At 42.7% G+C, this 27,208-nt stretch overlaps 1 protein-coding gene across 1 annotated transcript in view; it reads left to right on the forward strand.

The window, feature by feature from the left end:
- The first annotated feature begins 3,703 nt into the window (after positions 1-3,703).
- Positions 3,704-27,208, forward strand: part of LOC121505322 (phospholipid transfer protein) — a 30,256-nt gene continuing 6,751 nt past the window's right edge. The window contains exons 1-11 of the mRNA XM_041780517.1: positions 3,704-3,836; positions 15,157-15,286; positions 15,419-15,518; positions 15,600-15,728; positions 15,968-16,123; positions 17,825-17,888; positions 20,095-20,250; positions 20,524-20,700; positions 25,423-25,482; positions 25,571-25,735; positions 26,094-26,161. Of these exons, the coding sequence (XP_041636451.1) occupies positions 15,172-15,286; positions 15,419-15,518; positions 15,600-15,728; positions 15,968-16,123; positions 17,825-17,888; positions 20,095-20,250; positions 20,524-20,700; positions 25,423-25,482; positions 25,571-25,735; positions 26,094-26,161 (1,190 nt within the window). The 5' untranslated portion in view covers positions 3,704-3,836; positions 15,157-15,171. The remainder of the gene's footprint in view (positions 3,837-15,156; positions 15,287-15,418; positions 15,519-15,599; positions 15,729-15,967; positions 16,124-17,824; positions 17,889-20,094; positions 20,251-20,523; positions 20,701-25,422; positions 25,483-25,570; positions 25,736-26,093; positions 26,162-27,208) is intronic.

Genomic DNA, 27,208 nt, shown 5'->3' on the forward strand with positions numbered 1-27,208 from the left:
CATAACATAGCTAAGTGTTGCTAATCTCTTTAGCCTCAGAGCTAAAGTGATTAGCTTACCCTGTATTTGGTAAAGATGTGCCTTTTTAACAGAAATACTCTCCACAAAGTGAATTTACAACAGAGTAAACCACTTTTTCTTTTTTGGATGAATTTTACATGAAGAGGGAGAAAAGCTGTGAAAAGTGCCGTTTAGCGCTGCGAGTGTCCCTGAAAGCTATCTGAGCCAAGAAGGCCACATTTAATGTTTTCTCCCTCCTTATGGGATTTCATTCATGAAATGAAAACCTGGTTTATTGAGTCACTAAGTGTTGAGAACCTCTGCCTTCTTTTTGGATGGGGAGCCTCTGAGTGATCCACATAATCTAGACCTATTTAGATCAGCATGGATGATTATTCTGTTAAACTTTTAGGTTTTATTAGACTACAGTTTTGGAGGGGCATAACCTTAGCTGATGACAGTTGATTTAATCCCACAGTATTTGTTTTTATTTGTCTTTTCTCACTGGTATGATTATTTGTGCTTTTTAATGTCCATATTTTTATCCAACTCTTTGGCACGTGTTGAGCTGAGCGTATTTTATGATGTTTTTGTGTGTTAGAATCTGTGTGGGTTCCTGGTTCCAGCCTGTTTCTGTTTCAGCTGACCTAAATCATCTGGATATGACAGCAAACAGCTGGACTCACACGGGCAGGATCACTGCATGTGCAAAGACTCGGGCTGACCCTTAAAACACACTCCAGCTTTCCTGGAAAACTTTGATTCTTCCTGAAAGCAGAGTCCTCGGCCTCTTTTTAAGTTTTAAAACACATCCTGGGAGTCTGAATCCTACATTCCCAACCTTTTACATTCCTAGCACCCTGGACTTTCATTTTAAATGAGATTTCCCTCCTAATACCTGTTCTCCCACACTTCCAGTTTTCTCATGGCGAGGAGATGATTGTCTTGTTCCAGACCTACTGTCCAGTGGCCACTATAACTCTCTCATGTGATGCATCCAGTACTTTCTATCTCGTTCCAGCTACTGGCATTATCAGAGGATACGCCATATTTTTTTATTCCATTTGCCGCCCAGGAGGACACATACACTATGTGGACAAAAGTATTTGTCCAGACCTGTTAATGATTGAATCCAGGTGTTTCAGCCAGGTGTTTAAATCCTCACCTGTCCATGCAGTCTCAAACATCTGTGATCCTAAAAGTGTCGTTCTGCAGAGCTCCGAGACTCCAGCGTGGTTCTGTGATGATGACTCCTTTATAATTAACATAATTCATCCCTGCTGGATATTCCACAGTCAGCTGTCAGTGATGTTATTAGGAAGTGGAAGAGTTTAGGAACAACAGCAGCTCAGCCATGAAGAGGAAGACCAGGTAAAATCTGGGACAACAGCTGCTAAGGATCATGGGTAAAAGTCTCCAAGTCTCTGCACAAGAGTTCTGAACTTCCTCTGGCATTAATGTAAACACTAAAACTGCAGCAGGAGCTTCATGGATGGGTTTCCATGGTAACAGCTGCATGCTAGCCTCACATCACCAAGTCCAGTACCAAGGATCTGATGGAGTAAAACACACCAACCCTGGACTGAGGAGTGACCAATCATCTCTGTTTACAGTCAGATGGTGAGTCTGGGTCTGGAGGATGCTGGGAGAACTTTACCTGTCTGACTGTGAAGTTTGGTGGAGGAGGGATAATGGTCTGGGGCTGGTTTTCAGGGTATGGGCTGGACTGTTTATCTCCAGTGAAGGCCAGGTGGCCAAATATTTTTGTCCATATAGTGTAACTGAATATCCAAAACACATCGTTAATGCAAATATAAACAGGGCGCCAGACTAACTTTAGATTAACAACAAACAGACAGGCAGGTTTGTGGTCATATCAGCCCAGCCCCTAATATGCATAAGTCAGATCCTACAAACCAAAACAGACAAGTTATGAAAAATTCCCCCCTACAGTTTGTGTCCTCAGAGACGTGAGCTCTTCTGACCCAAATATATCTTTAAACCAGGTTTCAAACACGTTTATTTCTACTGTAAATGGAGGAATGAGGGTTAATTTGGGGGTGGAGGAGATTTCTGCTGCTTGTGGAGCCAGCCTCTAGTTTTTTTTATAGTTCTTTTCATCAACTTCAGTCCTGACCAAAACTACAAAAAAATGCAGTTATTATCAGGGTTTTAACCCTTTAAATGCCAGTTTGAATACAAGAAGTCACAGTTGATTTTTTAAGCAATAAACCCCACAAACAATAAGTGATGTTAAAAAATGTCAGGTGGCTGGGGGATTTTATTCAGGCGTAGTCCTGGTTATGTCAAAGATTAGCAACAAAACTTGTTAATGCATTTTTTTTTTTAATGTAATGTCAGATTTTAAATATTGCTCCCTTCATGGCCATTCATGGTCAAAAATGACCACTTAGAAAAACTGCTTTAAAATTTTACATATCAATATTTTTCACTTTTTGGCTTATACCTTTGAATCAACTTCAGTCCTGATCAAAAATACCAAATGTCGAATTATTTTCATTTTTTAACATTTAAATGCCAGTTTGAATACGAGACATCACTGTTTTATATGAAAATCGTGTAAAATGAGTAATTTTTATTAATTTTTAAACAATACATGATGGGGGGCTGGGGTATTTTTTAAAATTATGGACTTCGATGAGTCAAAGATTAATGACAAAATTGATTTTGATCCATGATTAACTTTTCTTTGTAGAGTCAGATTTAAAACTTGATTCCCTAATAAACCATTAATGGACAAACATGTCCTGATTACTCCCAAAATAACCTGATTTTAATCTCTCAGGCATTGCAGAATAAAGCCATGAATTCTGTCATCTCAGTGATCATTTTGAGGAAAAACAGTTAAATTTATCATTTGTTATGTATACACCTAGATGGCACTATTTTCCTATCATTAGCCTATGTATTAAATGCATGTCATTTTTAGTGGTATAAGATAAATGGTAGCAATTTCACTGCAGAGACGTTGTAAGTTAGGATTAGATTAGTGTGATGTTTATCTTTACTTTGCATTGTGCAGCACTTTGTGCAGAATTCCAATCAACATTCAAAGTCAATGGCTAACACTAGGAGACATTGAAGTACTGACCTTATTTCTTCATCATAAGCCTGTGTAATCAGTTCATGTATTTGAAATAAAAAAACACATGTGAAAGAGAAAAGTTCAACCTTTCAGACAGAAATGTCCAGAGTGATACCAGCAGTGTTAATGTCCTTACACTAAAATGTAATGTAGTTTTCATCAGACATCCTAAATCTGCCTCTCAGCTGTAGAAAGCAGGGACCCCAGGTTAGACAGAGAACACACTACCATGATTTGGTACCAGATTTAGGCAAGAGAATAAATGCTTGGACTAAAAGTAAAGACTAAAATGTGAGGACTTTTATGGACTAAAACTAAAAAGGATAAAAATGACTAAAATGTGACTAAAACTAAAAGACATTTCTTTTAAAGACTAAAACGAAGACTAAAATTAAAAATAGCTGCCAGAGTTAACACTGGACAACAGAGGGTCAATCTTAATGGGTGCTTATCTCTAACAGGGATTTTCCTTATATCACAACTTTTTTAATCCTTTCAGTGAAGTCAGCACCTAAAAACATCCTCCACAGCTTTTTCCCCCAGCGAGGAGGAGGAGGAGGAGGAGGAGGAGGAGGAGTCAGTTTGTGGGGATAAAACTCTGCAGGGAGAGAAGAGAGAAAGTCAGTGAGAGCAGAGACGGAGAGACAAACCACAGCAACACCAGGAACAACAAAACCAAGAGAACCAAGGGAACCCAGGGAACCCAGCTCCTCCTGCAGACGGCTCATTGGTGAGTTTCATGGGTTAAATGTTGAGTTTGTGTGTATTTTTGCTGATATCTTTTGTGCTGATGTTTCTGCTACTGTTATACCTTCTTTTTCATTCTACCATAAATAGTAGAAGTTTCCTCTATAAAGTATGGACATGTAGTAGTGGAAAGAGTGAAAGTCATTTCATATGTATACTGTAGCGTGCTTTAGAGAGATCTTAACACTGACAACCTGCTGACAGACAGCGCTGATGTAAAGCAGAACAAAGTGACCCTTTTAATGGAGCTTATGCTTCAACATTACAGTAACACAAAAACAGCCTTTTCTTCAATGTCAAAATCTGTCCAGCTGTAGTTTAGACCTAAATTTAAAGCTTAAGTGACAAGGATGAACAAAGAGAGAGATGAATGAAGTTCATTGTTTTTCTTAAAGCTATCCTACTGGCCCACGTCTCCTTCTGCCGGCGAGTTTAATAACCCTTCAACAAGTGAAGAGAACCAGAGAGAGCCTGAGCCAAACCCTTGTTTCCTCTTATGCATAGTTAAAGAAGCAAGCCAGACAGAAGCCCGTCTATTTATCCTCCCTGATATTTGTAATATTTCTGTCTGGAACGAGCCGTGAATGCAGTATAAAATAAAATACAGTGGATTTCTCAGACAGTAAAACAGTGTGCTAGATTTGTGAACAAGCTCCTAACTTGTTTGGGCTACAAGTCATTTACGGTATTCATCAGCTTGATATGAAATAAAGCAGTCTGAGAATGTATTTATACATTTAGGTGAAAAGTTAGAATGCATAATTACATATTAAAGGATTGGGTAACATACAACATACAACAAGTGTGCTGTGATATAGTCGTTCGGTCTTTTATACGTCTGTTAAATTAAAAATCCTGCAAACATGCTTCGTTCTTAGCAAGCCAGCTTCTTTTATAGATTATCATCTTTGTTAGCCTCTTTTATTTTCCAAACCCATGCTCCAAATAAGTGAATGGTGGAAATCAGACCACATAGTCCACTTCTCATGGCTCCAGGTCGTTTCTATCAGATTTTATTCATCTGTAAAGAACTTAAAAGCATCGTCTGTATATTTATGAATACGTGGACATCAGTCACACACATAAGTAAAAATCAGCAAACACTAAAAAACTCCCAAGTATTTTAACAAAGCTGAAACTCCTGGTCTGAAACTTTAAAACCACATTTTGGTAAAATGATGATTTAAGGAGCATAAAGAGGTTACTGACTACATAGATGCAGACTTTGGCTATGCAGTACAGAGCACAGCAGTGTGGTTCCAGAAGTAAAAGTCCCACTCATTTTCTCCTTAATAGATCTGATTATGAGCCGTATTATCTGAAGTATCCAAGCTAGCCGAACATCCAGCTACCTGGGTGTAAAGTGAAGGTATCAGCTCTAAAAGATTAAAACATTCTGAGATAACAGCCTCTCATCAAGAAAAACATGGTTTATTTGCAGTTTCAGCCAAAAAAATACTACAACACCCACAATCCTCAAGCTTCACAGCAACGTCTCTGATTGGTGGGGTCTCTGGTTACCATGGAAATGTCTACCAAGCCCCCAAACAAAGGCTGTCTACTTTAGCATGCAGTGTTGAATACACAAACCAGGATCTATTACATTTAAAATCTAAACACTGCAATAAAGATACGAGTACAAAAAAGGTATATAACAGGATTCAAGCTTGAACAGCTTTCAACAATCGTGGGATAAATAGTTCCTTCATCTTTGTAAAGTTAATGTACACGGTCTCGTGCCTTCGACTCTTTCTCTGGTTTCCAACGCCATTTTTGTGCTGAATCAAATGTTTAGCAGTCATGAGTTCTCAGGTAGCTCTTAGCTTGGTTAGCTTGGTTAGCCTGGTTAGCTCGGTTAGCTTGGTTAGCTTGGTTAGCCTGGTTAGCTCGGTTAGCTTGGTTAGCTTGGTTAGCTTGGTTAGCTTCACAGTTTAAGCCAGTAGTTCTGGTATCATGCTGATAGTATTGTGCATCTGAGTTCTGATTTTTAAGTGAAATGTCTGTGGAGGATTTGAATGGCAGTTTTCACTTCTGGAAGCAGAGCTGCTGAAAAGGTGGGTGAGCTAAAAGAAAGATCAGTTATTTTGATTTCCTAAAAAGCAGGGATTTGGAGATGAGTCTTACACCTGACAGTGATGATAACTGATTTACTGAGTTATCAGAGCTCACGCCCAAATGCAAATGTTACAGTCCTTCATGCACTGGTTGCAAGAATGGATCCAGATCCTGGCTCTGTTTGGTGCATGCCTGCAGCGTTCCTATCAAAATAAAGGCAAAAGTCCTCAGACCAATAAGCCGTTAAAATCATGCATCCCTAATCTACCTCTATACACAGGCACAGGTATGCAGGGGTTTAAAGATACAGTCATGATGTGTGCATCAAATACAATCCCTTTAAAAATATTCATTCCCTTGGATGTTTACCTTTTTATTGACTTTATAAATCAATATCAGTGAGCTTTTTGACCAACAAAATATACAAAAACAGCTTATGTTTTAAAGTGAAAACAGATTTCTACACAGTAATGTAAATCCAATAAAAATCTGTGATGTAAAATCAGTGACTGCATAAATATTCAACCCCTTCAATGAGACTGAGCTAATCCAGCAGAGGTCCAGATAGTTGGTGCTAGTCTCACAGTTAGTGATTGTAGTATACTGACACCGGTGTCTGGAAGGTGCAGTCACTGGTTCATCAGTATTCCTGGCTACCATTACACCATGAAGACAAAAGAACAACTCAGAGAAAAGGTTATTGAAAAGTCTAAGTCAGAAACATCTCCAAGTCTCTGAACATCCCCCAGAGTTCAGTTAAATCCATCATGAAGACATGAAGGAATATGTCACATGTGTAAATCTGCCTAGATCAGACCATCCTCACAAACTGAGTGGGCGTGCAAGAAGGAAACTAGTGAGAGAGGACACCAAGACACCTATGACTACTCTGAAGGAGCTCCAAGCTTCAGCAGCTGAGATGGAGAGACTCTGCAGACAACAACTGTTGGCCAGGTTCTTCACCAGTCAGAGCTTTATGGGAGAGTGGCAAAGAGAAAGACACTGTTGAAGAAAACTCAGATTCAATCTGGACTAGAGTTCACCAGAAGGACTGTGGGAGACTCCATGGTCAAGAGGAAGAAAGGTCTTTGGTCTGATGAGACCAGAATGGAGCTTTGAGACCATCAGACAAGACGCCAAACACTGACATCACCACAAACACACCATCCCCACTGTGGAGCATGCTGGTGGCAGCATCATGCTGTGGGGATGCCTCTCAGCATCATCATGCTATGGGGATGCTTCTCAGCAGCTGGTCCTGGAAGGCTTGTGAAGGTTTTTTACTTTTCTATGTCCTACCAGGTCTAGAGACATGCTGACTGAGTTTGAGTTCTGATGAAGTACTGTTGTCTTTTTGGGGATTTAGGTTTGCCATCTGGGTTTGTACTGTAGTTCCTCTGCTTTGGTACCTGGAAACAGATACATATAAATATTTGCTCACTCTCTATGACTGAGTTTAGCTGACTGTCTGTGGCCAGTGACTCAAACTTACCAAAACCAGCCGTCTGTGTTTATCTGGGCTATGCTTTCTAACTGTTTCTCTGAGAGCTTGTTTCAACATACTCTGCTTGCTGATGTTATTTGGTTTGTGGGTGAGTTTAATGACTAATCTGACGACCGTGTGCCAGAAGTTAAAGGTATATTTGTATTATGCACAGCAGCAACAAGACCCTGGAGTTAGTTCAGATACTCTGCCACCAGCATAGTCCTGCACTTAAAATGCTTTTTGCAGCAACAGTCCAAACATATTTTAATTTAGAGACACTTCAACGGTCCATTTACAGAAAGATAAACATGTTGTTGTTTGGTTTTGGTTTAATATGAGGGAGGAATGAAGAAGGAGAGGATTTTTAGGTTTTTAAGTCTCTATTTTCTTATTTATTACACATTAAAAGTCTGGAGGGTGTAAATCCTCCTCTGAAGCATCGTGAATGTTGGGTTTCTCCTCTCTGACGGCCCTGAGGTCAAAGGCCGTGTTCAGACTCTAAATCTTCTCTTTGAACTGAAGCCTTTGATTAAAGGGTTAGCCGTTAGCGGTTAGCCAGATGTCCAGATGTGGCGGCAGCTGCAGCTGGATGCTGATTGGCTGTCGTCACTGAGCTGTAATTAAACACTCAGATTAGAGAGCCAGCGTTTGTGTGGTCTCCCTGTGTCTATATCTGTGAGGATTTTCTTGCCTTCAAAGAGTGTTTGAAGATTAATGAGCGTTAGCGTGGGCGTGTGTTTGAGATTTTATTCACATGACTCAGGAATTTTTCAGCTGATGTTTAGCTACCATCAGGGTTAGCTGAAAGGGGTTAACTCTATTGATGTTGTGCTGTTTGATCTGTAAAAAACTTTTTTATGTTTCAGAGACAGTGTATAAACACTCCTTAGCCACTTTATTAGGAACACCTTGTTATAACCAGGTTAGACCCTACATCCAGAGCTGCTTCATGGCATTAATCCAACAAGGTGTATGGAGTCATTATAGTCGCAAAACTCAATGTTTAACAACTAAACAAACTAAAGACTTTAGAATACTCAAAGACTGAAGTTACTTTTCAAATAGATCCTCTCATTGTTCCTTCATTATAATACACCCAGACTAGGCAGTCATATGTTTAATCATTCTTTATGAAGAGCCCATGTTCCCTTTAAGGTAATCTAACATATGTCTTCAGTTTAAATGCAAGAACATATGCAAGAAGGATAGTGCATGTTACACACTAGGCAGGGCCTTCTTTGCTGCAGTTTGTAATGCATGATACCTTTAACTTTGGAACGCGGTCATCAGGTCAGTCTTTGTTGTCGGGGCTCAACAGTGCGAGCGTTTCACTCACATTTGCGCCTAAAAATAGATGTGTGCGAACTGTAAAAAATATTTAGGGGCACATGTGCGCATAAAAAAATTAGACTAAGCTGCCGAAGGAGAGATCCATGGAGGAGAGACGCCTCGCTTGGCGTCTGTGTAGCCATAGCAACATGTCGTCGTCCGTGCTTATTTATTCGTCTCATGTTAAGAACGACATATTGGACATCTCACCGTCTCGCTGGCTGCTCATAATTCCCCAGTGCAAGAGCAGAAACCCCAAGACAGTGTAATTCGGTGTTTTTTCATTGTTTATGTGGAAAAAAGACCGGCGGAAGGAGCTGGATTTCCCCGTTTTGTCTTCTTCTATGTCGGCTTTTCTTCTTGGTCGCCGTTTGTTTGTGAGGACAGCGCCCCCAACGGGCAGAGGTTGTAGGTGTTCAGTCTTGGTCCGTTTGGCCAAGAGCAATGTGAATGCAAACCAAACCAAAGGAACCAAGTCCCCCTGACTATACAAAACACACAAAAATGAAACCTATTAGTCACTTAGACCTACTCTGAATGAAGTTGCCAAATTTAAAGTAAATGTAAAGTACCAAAATTAGTAACATTAAAGACAAAATTAAATTGCAATACTTGTTCAAAACTTGATGATTTTACCTTTTCTGTACATTTTGTATACAGATTCATTTAATAATTTTGCTTGTAAATGTCTATTTGCATCATGTTTATTACGGAAAACACATTATTTGATCAATTTTCATTGTGCCCCTAAACTTCTTTATGTGCTCCTAGCTTTTTCAACTTAGGAGCACATGTGCTCCTTGGGAAAAATGTTAACGTCAAGCCCTGTAAATAAAGTCAGATAGAAGAGCATGTTTAAGCAGGCTCTCAGACAAACTGTTAGTCAGTGCAGACCAAACTTACACAGAGGGGAAGTTCTGGTAATTTGGAGGCCCTAGGCAAAGACCAATGCGAGACCCTTTCCCATTAATCTAAAGTCAAAGTGAGTGAACAGAATGATTACAGGACAAAAGTAAGACAAACCCAAACGATAAACCCAAACCCCCAACGGTACTTCATCAGCTCTTAGAGGAACCTCAGAACTCAAACTCATCTTTCCATCCATTTTCCACATCCATGCAGGGTCTCAGGATGCCAGAGCCTATCCCAGCTGTCATTGGGCGAGAGGCGGGGTACATCTTGGACTGGTCACCAGTCAATCGCAGGGCTGACATATAGAGACAGACAACCAGGCACACTCACATTCACACCTACGGGCAATTTAGAGTCACCAATTAACCTAACGAGCATGTATTTTGTGGTGGGAGGAAGCCGGGGAACCCGGAGAGAACCCACGCATGCACGGGGATAACATGCAAACTGTGCACAGAAAGGCCCTGAGCAAACCAAGGACTTTCTTCTGTGAGGCAACAGCGCTAACCCCTGCACAGCCACGCAGCTCAACTCAGTCTCAGCATATTGTAATATTCCTGGCTGACCGCTGAGCTCAGCCCTACAGACGGCTCTGTCTGTGTCTGACTGACTGACTGAGTGAGCGATGCTTCTGTCAGAGCCCTACCATACAGAGTTGGGTTTGGTTGGACTGAATGCCGTCAGTAATGGCTGCCTCCACTGTGGTAACTAGAGCCATACATACAGAGCGCTATGTGTGGGGCTTAGCTGTCCTGAAGCAGTAGTTAATGGCTGCCTCCACTCTAAAGACCGCAGATCTAGCTTTAGCATTCACTGGAACTGGACCACGTTTCTGTTTGACATAAAGAGTACAAACGACCCTAAAAGCTTTTCATGTTTGGAAAGGTGTTTTCACTCTTCTGCTGACCTGCTTCAGCATGAGTGTGTGAGAGTTTAAGGCACAGGTGTCAAACTGAAGGCCTGGGGGCCAAATCCGGCCCGTGGAACAGTTAAATCTGGCCTTATCTCATATTTCTGTCATAGCTGGCCCATCGTCCTTGAGGATTTAAGATATCCTTGTTAAGTCATAACATCCGAAAAAATAAGGAGAAAGAATATTTGGATAAGAAGTCAGAAATGCAGGAAAAGAAATTAATTTGTGTTTTAATCTCATATTTTCAATTTTGCATCACACAGTTAGGAGTCAAACTTAGGATTTTGACTTTTTATTTCGTACTTTGAGCATTTTAACTCATAATTTTGATTTCTCAAATAATATTTTGGGCTTTAGGATTCGTAATTCTACATTTTTAAGTCGTATTTTGACCTTTTTAACCACTTATTTTGTATTCTCCCTCATATTTTTAACTTCAGTCTTTGACTTCATAATCCCATAGTTTGACCTTTAAGACTCAAAATTTAAAATTTGAAATAAATTTTACTTTTACTTCATGACTATGATTTTTTTTTCATATTTTGACATTTTAAACTCATGATTTTGTCTTTCTTTCTAATATATTTGCCTTTAAAGAAACATTATTTTTCAATTTCATGTATTGATCTCTTTAACAAATTTACTTTTCTCAGATTGTGAGCCTTTTAACTTATCTTTTTAACTTTTTAAATGCCAAATTCATTTCTCAGTGCTCAGTTTTTTTCATATTGTATTAGTGGTGAAATGAGGTTGACAGTTTCTGGTTAAAAAGGTGACCCTGTTAGGCCCTCAGGTTAGACCTGAATCCAGAATCCAGCCCCTGCTGTGATTGAGTTTGACACCCCTGGTTTAAGGGGACATATCTGACTTTGTAGAAATCTGTTTTATTATATATTGACCATGACTGATCACACTTTTTGCTTTTGAATCAGTTTTTTTTTTGGTCATTGTTTTGTTTTAATCAACATTGTCAGAATTATTTTCTTGTGTGATCTGATTTGTTCATTTATTTATTTTCTCCTTTTGATGCTGTTTTTCTGCCATCTCTTTTTCTTTTTTGTCTTCTGGTTTTATTTCCCCCAGTCTCTGGTCTGCACTCTCATCTATGTATGAAATGTGCAGCTGCTGTGTAAATAAAGCTGGGTTAAATGAGGTTGGTTTAAGGTAAAGCAGTGTTATGGATAACTAACTTAAATAACCCTAAAATCAGTCTAAATCAGATTTTCAGCTTTAAAATTGGGCACAAACAAAGTTCTTGGTGTCCCTGGTTTACTGAGAGGGGGTGAGGGAGTGCAGAGGGGGAGGCTTGTGAAAGAAAGGTTACTACAGTTCAAGATGAGCGGTGTTTTGGAGGATGACAGTCTGGGAATGTGTTCAGCTACGGAGAAACAGGAGGGACTAAAGACCCTTAAACCGTCCGTACATGGTGACCTCGATACATGAGTGCAGCTTCCTGTTTACTCGGCAGGACGGTCACTCCATGGGCGCTTATGTTTGCGTGGCTGAGTCAGTGCTCAGGGTCCAAACAACTCCACATGTGCCCATTTTCTTTTTATGAGACCAGTTGTTCCTCACATACTGGAGATATTTACACCAGAGTAATATATAAACAATATCATTTAAAATCAAATTTGTTCCTGTGATTTACTTCAACAAGTTACACTTCCATTTATCCTAGATTCACCACATACAAAGTCAAATATTTAAAGACTTTTTTTATTTAATCTTGATGACAACGGCTTACAGAAATAAAAAATCCACTACCTCAAAATATTACAATGTTGTTGAAGGTCAAATTAGCAGAGTTTTCCTGAGCCTTCATTCTCTCACTCTGGTTCAGTTCACACAACCACAATCATGGGGAAGACTGGTGACTGGACAGGTGTCCAGAAGACAATCTCTGACTCCCTCCACATGGAGGGTAAGCCACAGAAAATCACTGCTGAGAGTTCAGGCTGTTCTCAGAGGCTGTATCAGAGCAGATTCATGAAGGCTGACTGAAGGGAAAACTGGTGAAAAAGGGAGACCAACCAACAGGGATGAGCTCAACCTTCAGAGGATTGTCAAACAAAGACAATTAAAGGACTTAGGGGGCTCCACAAGGACTGGACTGAGACTGGAGTCACAGGATCAAGATGGGTTTATGGATGGATGCATGGATGGATGCATAGATGGATGGCTGATGGATGGATGGACGGATGGATGAATGGAGAGATGAAGGATGGATGATGGATAGATGGATGGATGCATAGATGGATGCATAGATGGATGGATGGATGGATGAACGGATGGATGGAGAGATGGACGCATAGATGGATGGATAATGGATGGATGGATGGATGCATAGATAGATGAATGGATGGATGGATGAACGGATGGATGGAGAGATGGACGCATAGATGGATGGATGAATGGATGGATGGATGGATGGAGGGATGGACGCATTGATGGATGGTAGATGGATGGATGGATGAATGCATAGATGGATAGATGGATGGATGAACAGATGGATGGATGTATGGATTGATGGATGGATAGATGGATGATGGATGGATGGATGGATAGATGATGGATGGATGGATGCATGAACAGATGGATGGATGGATGCATGGATGGATGGCTGATGGATGCATAGATGGATGGATGGATGGATGATGGATGGATGGATGGATGCATTGACAGATGGATGCATGGATAGATGGATGAGGGAAGGATGAATGGACAGATGATGGATGGATGCATAGATGGATGAATGGATGGAGGGACCGATGGATGGATGAACAGATGGTCAGATGGATGGATGAATGAATGGACAGATGATGGATGGATGGACAGATGGATGGATGGATGGATGCATAGATGATGGATGGGTGGATAACGGATGGGTGGATGCATGGATGGATGGATGGATGGATGGATGGATGCATAGATAGAGGATGGATGGATGAACAGATTAATGATGCATAGATGAAAGGACGGATGGATGGATGCATAGATGGATGGATAGATGAGAGATGAAGGATGGATGGCTGAATGGATGGATGGGCGGATGATGGATGGAGAGATGAAGGCTGGATGGATGGATGATGGATAGATAGACGGATGAATGGATGCATAGATGGATGGATGGATGGATGAACGGATGGATGGATGAACAGATGGATGGAGGGATGGACGCGTAAATGAATGGATGATGGATGGATGGATGCATAGATGGCAAATGGATGGATGCATAGATGGATGTATGGATAGATGATGGATGGATGCATGAACAGATGGATGGATGCATGAACAGATGGATGGATGGATGCATGGACAGATGGATGGATGGATGCATGGATGGATGGCTGATGGATGCATAGATGATGGATGGATGGATGCATGGATAGATGGACGGATGGATGGATGGATGGATAGATGAATGGAAAGATGGATGATGGATGGATGCATAGATGATGGATGGATGGATGAATGAATGGACAGATGGATGATGATGGATGCATAGATGATGGATGGATGGATGGACGGATGGGTGGATGCATAGATGATGGATTGATGGATGGATGGATGGATGATGCATAGATGGATGATGGATGGATGAATGGACAGATGGATGATGGATGGATGCATAGATGATGGATGGATGCATAGATGATGGATGGATGGATGGACGGATGGGTGGATGCATAGATGATGGATTGATGGATGGATGGATGGATGATGCATAGATGGATGGATGGATGGATGAATGGAGAGATGGATGATGGATGGATGCATAGATGATGGCTGGATGGATGGATGAATGAATGGACAGATGGATGATGGATGGATGCATAGATGATGGATGGATGGATGGACGATGGGTGGATGCATAGATGGATGGATGGATGGATGGATGGATGGATGGATGGATGATGCATAGATGGATGATGCATAGATGGATGGATGGATGGATGGATGGATGATGCATAGATGGATGGATGGATGGATGGATGGATGATGCATAGATGGATGGATGGATGAACGGATGAATGATGCATAGATCGATGGATGGAGAGATGAAGGATGGATGGCTGAATGGATGGATAAATGGATGCATAAATGGATGGATGGATGGATGGATGGATGCATAGATGGATAGATGGATGAATGAACAGATGGACGGATGTATGGGGGGATGGATGAATGGACGGATGATGAATGGATGCATAGATGGATGAATGGATGGATGGATGGATGGATGCATGAATGATGGATGGATGGATGAATGGATGGATGGATGGGTGGATGCATAGATGATGGATGGATGGATGAACGGATGGACGGATGGGTGGATGCATAGATGGATGGATGGATGCATGGATGGATGGCTGATGGATGGATGCATAGATGGATGGATGGATGCATGGATGGATGGCTGATGGATGGATGCATAGATGGATGGATGGATGCATGGATGGATGGCTGATGGATGGATGCATAGATGGATGGATGGATGGATCCACCATCTTTATGGAGTTTGTCTTGATATAATGGGGTTATCCAGTCGGGTAAGAATGTTTTCTTATTCAGGATTTTTTAAATCTTCATGTTGTCTTGGTGTTTCAGGTTTATATCTTCAGGATGACTTCCTGTCTGTGGACCCTCCTCTTCCTCTTACCTTTAACATCATCCTTCATGGCTGCAGCTCAACCGGCCGGCTGTAAAATCCGCATCACTGACAGAGCTCTAGACATGTGTAAGTACACGGTTAGTCATTGTGATTTTAAGTAGACTAAGAGCTGATCTGCGTGTTTCACTGAGGACTCATAAAGAGTTATAGCAGTTGTGTATTTGTTTTCATAGTTCTCTGATTTTTTTTGTGCTCCAGTGAAGTCTGAGACAGAGAAGTTTGTAGAAGAAGAGCTCAGTAACATCAGTATGCCAGAGATGAAGGGCAAAGACGGACGCTTCCAATACACCATCAATGAGTACTGATCCCTCACTGTCTTCATATGAATGTTAATACTTCATACATGTTCTAGCACGTTCTCTCTTTCTGTTTTCATCAGTGTGAAGATTAACGAGCTGAATCTGACTCACGCTAACCTTCAGTTCATCCCTGACATTGGTTTGATGTTTGACGTCCAGAACTCATCGATCTCTCTGAGTTTCCACCGACGGATCCTCTACTGGTTCTTGTTAGTGTCCAACAGAATATTACGGTTCTCCAGCAGAACATTGATACAGCCCAGCAGTGGCAGTTTTGTTTATGTCAAAACTCACAGATCACTGATATAACCAGAGTTAACAACGCTCACTACTCTATATTACCACATTTGTCATGTTAATGTGGTGTCAGGCTCATTGACGACAATGATGATGATGATGTTTGTGGTGAATGGGTCACTGATGAAGATTATCTGTCTCTCTGTCTCAGCTACGACACAGGAATCATCAACGCATCCGCTGAAGGAGTGAACATGAACACGGTTCTGAATCTGATCAGAGATGACGAGGGTCGTCTGAAGATCAACAACATCACCTGTGACGCCAACATTGCCAAGATGAGGGCCATGTTCAGCGGGACGCTGGGGTAAATACTCTCATATGCCTTTGCCTTCTTCCCCTGCCTTGTAGCATATAATCAACTGCTTTGTCAGCCTGGTTTGTTACTACAGCCCACTGTAGCGTAGGAGATAACATGTCTAAATATATAGGTGACAGATTACTGCTGGCAATGTTTGGACGAGAGTATTTCAGTGCTGCCATCCAGCAACTCACCTGTCCCTATAACCGCCTGGGTTGGGGTAGGGGGTTGTGATACGAGATGCTGAAGGTCAATGCTTCCTCCTCCTCTTTTCAGCCCTGACCCCCAAATTCCACATACTCTGTCTGTGCAGGAATCTGCTCACGAAGCTCACTGCAGAGCATTTTTGCAATTCCACTCCACTCTATCTCTGGTGCACCTTGAAAGTACCACTCCACTCCGGATAGGAGTCCGGTCTCTTTTCAGCGCTGGCTGCAGCCTAACTGCATTGATCCATATAGGACAGAATAGTTAAAACATCCAGAAAAAACATGCAAAGGAACTTCAAAACAACAAAAATGCACCAACTCAAGGTGACAAAGCTACTATGACGCCACTGACAAGGAAAAGTTCTCTTTAGAAGTGGAAAACCACTGAACATCATTTTAGCAAACATAAACCTTCTAACTGTACTCACCTATCACAGAGTATTAAAGTGAATGAAAAATCAACCTCAGATAGGCAAAGTAATCTGTTGTTTACATACTCTTCCTGCATTAACTCATAGTTCTCCTGTGAATTTTGAGACTCCAGCAGCTCATTGCTGTATTCCAGGAATGGTGCGGTCTGTGTGTAAAGGCCTTATCTCAGCCTTAACTTCTGACTCACGTCTTTCCTTTCCACTTTATCTCTGTTCAATGTTTCTGTTTGCTCATGGGGATTAATGTCCATTTTCTATAATAACACATCAGAGGGTACAGTCTAGACACGCCCTCTCTGGAAAGTGGCTTCAGATAACTTGGTTATGGATTGGTGCTATACGAGCAAAAGATTGATTGGTTGAAACTGTTATAGAGACAGATTCTAACTAATGATGATTACTAGTCACTGATGAATGAAATCTCATCACTAATAATGTTGACCTTGCAAAACAGATGGATACGCCTGTTTCCTTGTTTCTCACTAGTGAATCAATCTTGCAAAGCTCCCGTCTGACCCATTTGGGCCCAGTTAGAAAGTGACAGGACCAATCAGCGACGAGGGGCGGTACTTTCAGGCATGGCAGAGTCGTGACATAAACAAGCAGCAGCAAGAGGCCGATGCAGCTATGGCAGAAGACATTAGCATGGATGCTGCTAAAGCGCCAGTTTTATCAGAACTTGATGACATTTCTTTGTTAAAAGAAGAACAAAGAACAGCAGTGAGTTGTTTTCTTTAAAAAAAAAACACAAAAGTCGTGAACTGACATGCCTACAGTCACCATGGTTACCGTAATTCCTCAGTAGCTGCGCATGCACACTCAGTCACAGCTACGTATTTTGTTGCTCTGATTGGCCCATAAAGATGTGACAGAACATTCGTCCAATCACACTCCGAGTTTTTTCAAACACTCTGCCCTTTCCAAACTCTTAGTATTGAAGCTTTCCCAGATGGATGTGTGAAACAAATCCATTTGGCGTGTCAGGTCATAATAACGTTTCTTCATGCAGTGACCTCAGCATTGACCAATCAGGAACTGTTCTGAATCACATCTTCTTTTTTCCTCAGGAAGGTTTATGGCTTCCTGTCCAGCCTCTTGACCACAGGCATGCGCTTCCTTCTCAACCAGCAGGTCTGTATTGATCCCCTCTTTCCAAGAAGACCACACGCTTCCCACTATTCATTCTAAATAAACGCATCACAATGAGTATGTAGGATATTCATAATTTAAATGCAATTTTGTGTGAGGAATCCCTGGATGTTTACTAGATTGACCCCCTAGACTGAGAGCAAGCTAAATCTCCACAGTGATGCACAGGTCAGTGCCGTCACGCCACAGTAATAAGGTTCCTGGTTGGACAGAGCCTGTCTGTATGGAGTTTGCGTGTTCTCCCTGTGTGTGTGTGTGGATGAGAGTTCTCTGCCTTACTCCCACAGGCCAAAGCATGCCTGGTAGGTTAGCTGGTGACTAAAGCCCAGCTCAGACCAAAGATTCAGAACTAGACCAGTTAAAACTCAGGGACAGGTTGGCTGCAACATGTCAGTTCACCCCGCTGCCATTGGAGAAGGCAACACATCGTTTCCATAGCAACGACTCTTGAAGTCACTCAGTTTAAAGAGATTTATTTCTGAAGTTACTGTGCAGTAATTCTGTCTCTACAAGAGGGACAGTACAGCTCATTGACTGTTTTCCCATGTTTTCTTAATGATGTGCAACATTACGCTGCGTGGGGGTGAACAAGTGTGATTCATAACTTAATCCCTTTTATCATCATCCCAGTCATGGCGTGTTAGTGCAGTTTTACAGCAAGTTTAAGTCTTGATTTAACTGAGACAGGTGCTGAGAATGATATTTTTCACTGCCCTTCTTTTACCACATAGTGCTGTGCATCCTGCTTATGTGCACAGCTGATGGAGGAGACAGGAGTGTTTATGGGCTTTCTGTGTGAAAAGTTTAATTCAAAGAAATGATTGACATGATTGTTCCCAACATTCACAGCATGATTTTATCTAATGAAATATTCTACCTTGAACAAATTTTTTTCGGTGATTGTAGCAACAGACAGCTGGCTGCAACATCCTCCTACCCACTGTCTGCAATCTGCCAGTCTGAATCGTAGACAACATCACCTTCAGGTGGCCTGATTCAGGCTGTGAGAGCTCAGTTCAGACAGCTTCAGCTGTGGCAGTGATGTTGAAACTTAAAAGGTCTTGTTTTTCTTTGGAGTTTTTGGTCTGAACTGGGCTTAAATTGCCTGTAGATGTGAGTGTGAGCCTGCCAGGTTTGTCTTCATATGTCAGCCCTGTGATAACCGGCGACCAGTCCAGGTTATATCCAGGTTCAACGTTCTTCATTAGTACCCAAAAGGGTAAATTTGTTGTACAGACAGGAGTACAGCATCCAAGAGACAAAAAAACATTCTAAAATAAGACCCTAAAAATGCTAAAGTGCTTTTGAAGGCTTTATAAAATAATACAAGTTCCTTCCCAGTTAAAGTGCATCATCTTGTGCTAGCGTTGCTAGGAAGTGCAATAGCTGCAGGTACAAAAGTGTTCCTGTAGCGTTTTGTTCTCCCTTTAGAGCAAAAAAAGCGACAACCAGAGCAAAGAAGTTGGAACACTGAGTTTAAAGGATGAGAACAGTCATAGAGAACAGAGCTGGCTTTAAGCTGCAGCTGTGAAGAATAAAGATCCGATTGGTTGAGTTGTTGCTCACCTATAAGCTTGCTTGCCCACTTTACGATCTGGTTAAGAGCATTTTTGTTTTTAAAAGACAAGTTACCAAACCATGAAACAAGAGAAAAGGACAGGACAGAATCAATAAAAGCTCGATAGAATAAAATCAACAAAGTTTTGTCAACGTGAAAACGAGCAAGTTTCCTCAGGCAAAAAAGACACTGGTGTGCTTTTTTGCAGACTGCCACACAGTTTCTCTCAAAGGTCAGTTTAGAGTCGATAATTGTTCCAAGATATTTGTAGTTCTCCACACATTCAGCTGCCTGCTTTTTTATCATAGTAGGCTTGTGATGTGGGGCATAGGCTCTAAAATCTATGATCATTTCTTTTGTCTTAGAAACATTAGGCTCTAAGAAAGAATCGTCACACCATACACAATGGGACCGTGGCTGGACTCATGATTGTGCAACAAACTCACAATAACAGAGTCATCAGCAAACTTTACAATAAACCTGTTCTCAAGTTTACTTCTGCACGTTTGTGTACAAGGTATATGGTGAGAGAACACACCCCTGTGGTGAGCCTGTAGAAGAATAAGAGGAGTCTGATCTTTAATCCATCTCCTTAACCCTTGTCTCCTCCATGGGATCCGTCTCTCTCAGATCTGTCCCGCTCTGGACCACGCTGCTCTGGTTCTCGTGAACTCGATGTTGGACACCATCCCAGTGAGGTCTGACGTTGACGAGTTTATCGGCATCGATTATTCTCTGATTGACGATCCAGTTGTGACCTCCAGGAGCCTCGACATGCACTTCAAGGTCAGTGGCAAATCAGATTTCAGTTTTTTTTTTCTGAGACTTATTTGTGGGCTTTTTCATGCCTTTATTAGAGAGAGGACAGTAGATAGAGTCGGAAACAGGGAAGAGAGCGGGGAGAGACATGCAGGAAATAGTGCTACGGGCCGGATTCGAACCCTGGTCGCCTGCGTACATGGTGTGCGCCTTAACCACTCGACTACCAGCGCGTCCCGATCAGATTTCAGTTTAACATCATGTAAACTTATACTAACAGTGTTTGTGTTGTGTCTGTAGGGGATGTTTTTCGACCTGTCACAGCCAAACCACACGATGATGAACCACGCCGTGGATCCGGTCATGGGAGAGTACAACAGGATGGTTTACCTCGCTCTGTCTGAGTACTTCTTTGACAGCGGGATGACTGCCTACTACAAAGCAGGACTCTTCCAGTTAAACATCGCCAACGAGAAGGTAACGACCCAAACAGAACCCCAAACCTTTAACATAATACTCCGACTACAGGACCACCACAGACCAGTAAAGACAACAGACCTTCAGAACTACTGAAACTAGTACCAAGGGGCCGAAAGGAACTATTTACTTTGTACTTTAACTGCTACTGAAGTCAGTTTTACCACAGCAACAGTCCTTTAACTTCTACTGAAGTCAGTTTTACCACAGCAACAGTCCTTAAACTTCTACTGAAGTCAGATTTACCACAGCAACAGTCCTTTAAACTCTACTGAAGTCAGTTTTACCACAGTAACAGTACTTAAACTTCTACTGAAGTCACTTTAACCACAGCAACAGTACTTTAACTTCTACTGAAGTCAGTTTTACCACAGTAACAGTACTTAAACTTCTACTGAAGTCAGTTTAACCAGAGTAACAGTACTTTAACTTCTACTGAAGTCAGTTTTACCACAGTAACAGTCCTTTAACTTCTACTGAAGTCAGTTTAACCAGAGTAACAGTACTTTAACTTCTACTGAAGTCAGTTTTACCACAGCAACAGTACTTAAACTTCTACTGAAGTCAGTTTAACCACAGTAACAGTACTTAAACTTCTACTGAAGTCAGTTTAACCACAGTAACACTACTTTAACTTCTACTGAAGTCACTTTAACCACAGTAACACTACTTTAACTTCTACTGAAGTCAGTTTTACCACAGCTACAGTCCTTTAACTTCTACTGAAGTCAGTTTTACCACAGTAACAGTACTTAAACTTCTACTGAAGTCAGTTTTACCACAGTAACAGTACTTTAACTTCTACTGAAGTCAGTTTAACCACAGTTACGGTACTTTTACTTTTGTACAATACTCTTTCCCACCTGTGTTGACTACACTGTACTGCAAACCTATGGAACGTGTGGGCAGAGTTCCTCATCATGCCTTTGGGCAGCGTGTTTTGATGTGTTTTACGTTTGTAGCTGTGTTAAGATAGTGCCTGTACTACACTGATCCCTGCTGGGGTTCTTTTGGTCATTTTTAAAGTGGATTGTTGTTTTTTTTGTAACTTGACACATTTGCACCATGAATGAAGTTATCCACTGAGTTAGAGGTTCTGCCTGTGACTTTAAGTGTTCCTAAAGAATGCATTAGGCGTATTCCTGTTGGTACACTTTGCCTTTCTCTGAGGTTGACTCTGTGAATTGTTCTTCCAGAGGGGATCCACCTTACCAGATTTTCAAGAGCTACTGCAGCTCTGTCATATTGTTAAATATTTAACACTTTAAAAAGTGCAGTTAACTTTATGTAGTACAGACTAATATAGATACTTTTAATGTGTTAAATTTACCTACATATATGTTAAATTAATACTGTCAGTTTTGCTGTGTTGTTGACTTTATTACAGAGGTGTGATTGGTTGGTTTGGCTTGCTTGTAGATCTGTTCTCTTGTTGTTCTTGCCAATCAGGAAAGCTCAGATTTTACTGTACAACTCTTAGTAGTCACTCAGTACTTTTTACCTGGTTTATCCGGGTTAGCCGCATAGCATTCCTGCAGGAGACTGTCGTCCAAGATCAATGCTCTGGATCTCCAAGGGCACTCCTCTGGTCCATATCCTTCCCAATCTACGAGGTATTGGAAGCCGCGTCCCCAGGGTCGCACGCCCAAATGCTTGGAGACGGTGTAAGCCAGATGGTCATCAATTAACCGGAGGGGGGAGGTGACGGTAGGTGGGCAGAGGTTACTGGAAGCCACAGGTTTGAGTAGGGACACGTGGAAAGTGGGGTGTATTTTCATCAAGTCTGGGAGCTTGAGGGTGACTGCAGATGGATTAATAACTTTCAAAATTTCAGAAGGTCCCACAAAGCTAGGAGAGAGCTTACGTGACTCCACATCTAGGGGTAGATCACGGGACGACAACCAGACCTTTTGCCCAACTCGGTACTCTGGAGAGGGAGAACGATGTACGTCAGCCAGCCTTTTATTTCTCTCCGCTGTGCGCGTGAGCACAGCCCTGGCGGTCCTCCACACCTCCCTCATCCTCCGCAGATGTTGCTGCACGGAGGGAACGGCCACAGAGTTTCCTCCGTCCAAGAGTCTCTGTAAGACTAGACGGACATGCTGCTGATGCTCGTGAAGGGTGCGGAGAAAATAAGAATATTGTCAAGATAGACAAAAACAAAACGGTTCAGCATGTCGCGAAGGACATCATTAATGAGGGCCTGGAAAACGGCTGGGGCGTTAAACCAAATGGCATGACCAAATACTCGAAGTGACCAAGGGGTGTATTAAAGGCCGTCTTCCATTCGTCCCCCTCCTTAATCTGAATGAGGTGATACTCGTTGCGCAAGTCAAGCTTAGTGAACACTTGGGCTGAACAAAGTGGCTCGAATGAGGGATTGATGAGGGGGAGAGAGTACTTATTTTTGACCGTAATGTCATTTAGGCCTCTAAAATGAATACACGGCCGAAGTGAAGAATCCTTTTTCTTAACAAAAAAGAAACCCGCTCCTAAAGGCGAGGAAGAGGGGCGAATGAGTCCGGAGGCCATGGAGTCTTGAATGTAAGACTCCATGGCCTCCCTCTCGGGCCGAGAGAGGTTGTAGAGTCGACTGCTGGGAAGGGGGGCGCCCGGGAGCAAATCTATAGCGCAGACATAAGGACGGTGCGGGGGCATGAGATACCACCAACTCTTTGCTAAACACTGGAGCTAAATCATGGTACTCAACCACGACACTGGCAAGGTCTGGCTGGCAGGGGGCGACCTTGGGACGAGACGAAAAGGGGTTAGCAGAACGAAGGCAATGGGAATGACAGTGTACACTCCAATTAGTGATTGAGGCGGTTTTCCAATTTATCTGGGGGTTGTGAAGTTGTAACCAGGGAAGACCGAGAACAATAGGGGAATGCGGAGAGGGAATAACGAAAAAAGAAATATCTTTGCGATGATTACCAGAGATAATCAGGGTAAGGGGAGCTGTGCGATGGGTAACCTTGGTGAGCATCCTGCCGTCTAAAGTGGTAACAATCTTGGGAGACTCTAAAGGCTTGAGGGGAAGCTGAAGCTGACTAGCTAATTCATCCTGAATGAAGTTATCGTCTGCCCCTGAATCAATAAGCAACTGGAGAGTGAGGGAGTCCCACTCCACAGAAGGCAGGAGGAGAGCTAGAGGTAGAGGAGGTGTGGCTCACTAGTACGCCCTCAGTCACTAGTAAGCCTTGTCTTCTGGCGTAGAAGGACAGGAAGCTAGAAAATGACCCACTTGACCACAATAAATGCATAACCTAAGGGTTACTCTTCTCTGACGTTCACTGGGGCTAAGCCTGGTTCTACCTGTCTGCATAGGTTCAGCGGGAGGAGAGTTAGGAGGAGAAATGCTAATTTTGGGAAGTACAGGGATAGTAGGAGGGGACTGACCGAAAGAGGGAACCACAGGACGGCACTTGGTCTGTCTCTTCTCTCTCTGTCTCTCAGAGGCTGTAATACGGAAATCAACAGAAAAATCAGCTGCTGACTGGGAGCCCTGGGATGAGGAGAATAACCTTTTGGCTGCTTCTTGGCCCTGCAGGGGGTGATCAAAAACACGTATGAGTTCAGTGGAGAAGGCTTCATAGGAGGCTAACAAAGGGGATTTTTTTGTCCCACAAACTAGTGGCCCAAGGTGAGGCCTTATCACAAAGGAGCTTTATCACATAAGCTATCTTAGCTCTGTCTGAAGGGTAGCTGCTTGGTTGCTGATCGAAAACTAAAGTGCATTTCAACAAAAAACTACTGGCTAATCCTGTCTCACCAGCGAAAAATTCAGGTTGGGGGACATGAGGCTCTTTCAGTATGGGAGGGGGAGTAGGTGCAGAGACTGAGGGATTGGAGGTGGCATTACTCACGGGGGTAGGATCAAGTGAAGCACTGGCAGACTGGGTGAGGGGCTGCAGGTGGTCTGACAGGGTGGAAACTTGAGTGCTGAGGCCCTGTAGAGTCTTCATGATTTCAGTGAGCATATTCTCATGTTGTCCTAGGCGATGTCCTTGTAGCGTGATGGCGGTCTTGATTGGGTCCGGATCTGCTGGGTCCATGATTGGCCAGAGTTTATTGTTGTGTGTGGAGTAAGACCCAAATGCAGAGACGGGAGCAGTCTTAAAAGATTTATTGTGAACAGGAAGGGAAGGGAGTCCAAGTGTCCAGAGAGTGAGGGGATCTTTGTGGGTGAGAGTGCTGGTGATGAACTGCAGGTGAGCGGTGAGTGAGGCACTGGAAAAAAAGGAGAGACACGTTAGTAAAAAGCCACAAGTAACACTAGAGATAAATCCAAAAATACTAGAGATTGAAGGGAGCCGAGCGCTGAGGTTTACCACGGTGAGTAAAGAGTGAAACTCTGGCACTGCAGGGAGCTTCCAGCCATCTCTTGAAGGAGAGTCCAGATTAGGTGATTGGCCCCAGGTGTGCTCGCTCTCCGCAGCGCCATGGGGGATGGTGCAACCTCTTTGAAAGCAGTGACAAGTTACCAGCAACAAACAAGGACCCCGGAAGTCAGGAAACGGAAGTCCAATCAAAATAAAATGAACTTTCAAAATAACCACGACATACCTTTTGTTAATCACACTTGCTGATATCTCCAAACCACCTCAGACACCTGATACCACAGAGATCAGCTGGTATCACCAAAACGACCACAATAAGCATTACTTGAAAAGGTGAGGCGATCCTCTCCAACCTCTCTGTTTTTGTGGTCCTGTCCTTCAGATGCCCAAAGACATGGAGATGCTGCTGAGGACCACCTACTTTGGAGCTATAATGATGCTGGTGAGTATAGAAACAGACACAATAGAACCTGGTAGATATTATGAGTGTTATAACTTTGATTCCTGTTCTCCTGGTGTGTTCTCTTTAGGACCCGGCTCTGATCGAGGCCCCGCTCTCTCTGCAGCTAGCCGTCAACTCGGATCCAAAAACCACCATCAAGACATCTGGAGCGACGGTCCTCATGACGGCCATCGTCAAGGTGATGGTGCTGCCTCCAGGTCAGCCTCCGGTCCAGCTCAGCAGCATGACCATGGTAGGAACCCACACAGGCTCCGTTTACATTCTGTATTAACATCTATGTTTGATCATTCAGATAGCAGCTGATTTAAGTCCATGCATCCATACATTAGTGCTCGTATGCATCACATCTACTCAACCAATCCGCTCTAGATGAAGACATCCCGGACCAACTCTGTATCAGTCTGAACCATTTTCATTCCTGTGTCTCCACACAGAGTACTAAAGATTCTCACTTGGTATCTCAAAGTCCAAAACTGATGTAAAATCCTTTTAATTGACTGAGCATGGTCACAGACATGATTCATACTGGAAGTGTCAAACATCTGTTCAGGTATGATTTATTCATGTTCCTGCTCTTGGTCCTTCTACAGGAAGCAAAGTTTAACGCAAAAGTCTCAATGAAGGGAAAACGTCTGGCTGTTCATTCTGACCTCCGCAGGTAAGCAAAAATAAGCATGGATGGATGGATGGATGGATGGATGAGAGATGAAGGATGGATGGATGGATGGATGGATGGATGGATGAGAGATGAAGGATGGATGGATGGATGGATGGATGGATGAGAGATGAAGGATGGATGGATGGATGGATGAATGGATGAGTGGATGAGAGACAAAGGATGGATGGATGGATGGAGCGATGAAGGATGGATGGATGGATGGATGGAGAGATGAAGGATGGATGGATGGATGGATGGATGGAGCGATGAAGGATGGATGGATGGATGGATGGATGGAGAGAGGAAGGATGATGGATGGATGGATGGATGGAGAGAGGAAGGATGGATGGATGGATGGATGGAGCGATGAAGGATGGATGAAGAGATGAAGGATGGATGGATGGATAGATGGATGGATAGATGAGAGATGAAGGATGGATGGATGGATGGATGGATGGATGGATGGATGGATGGATGGATGAGAGATGAAGGATGGATGGATGGATGGATGAATGGATGAGTGGATGAGAGACAAAGGATGGATGGATGGATGGAGCGATGAAGGATGGATGGATGGATGGATGGAGAGATGAAGGATGGATGGATGGATGGATGGAGCGATGAAGGATGGATGGATGGATGGATGGAGAGATGAAGGATGGATGGATGGATGGATGGATGGAGCGATGAAGGATGGATGGATGGATGGATGGATGGAGAGAGGAAGGATGGATGGATGGATGGATGGAGCGATGAAGGATGGATGAAGAGATGAAGGATGGATGGATGGATAGATGGATGGATAGATGAGAGATGAAGGATGGATGGATGGATGGATGGATGGATGGATGGATGAGAGATGAAGGATGGATGGATGGATGGATGGATGGATGGATGGATGGATGAGAGATGAAGGATGGATGGATGGATGGATGAATGGATGAGTGGATGAGAGACAAAGGATGGATGGATGGATGGAGCGATGAAGGATGGATGGATGGATGGATGGAGAGATGAAGGATGGATGGATGGATGGATGGAGCGATG

The sequence above is a fragment of the Cheilinus undulatus genome, linkage group 3, assembly GCF_018320785.1.
Source record: "Cheilinus undulatus linkage group 3, ASM1832078v1, whole genome shotgun sequence".
Classification (NCBI taxonomy): domain Eukaryota; kingdom Metazoa; phylum Chordata; class Actinopteri; order Labriformes; family Labridae; genus Cheilinus; species Cheilinus undulatus.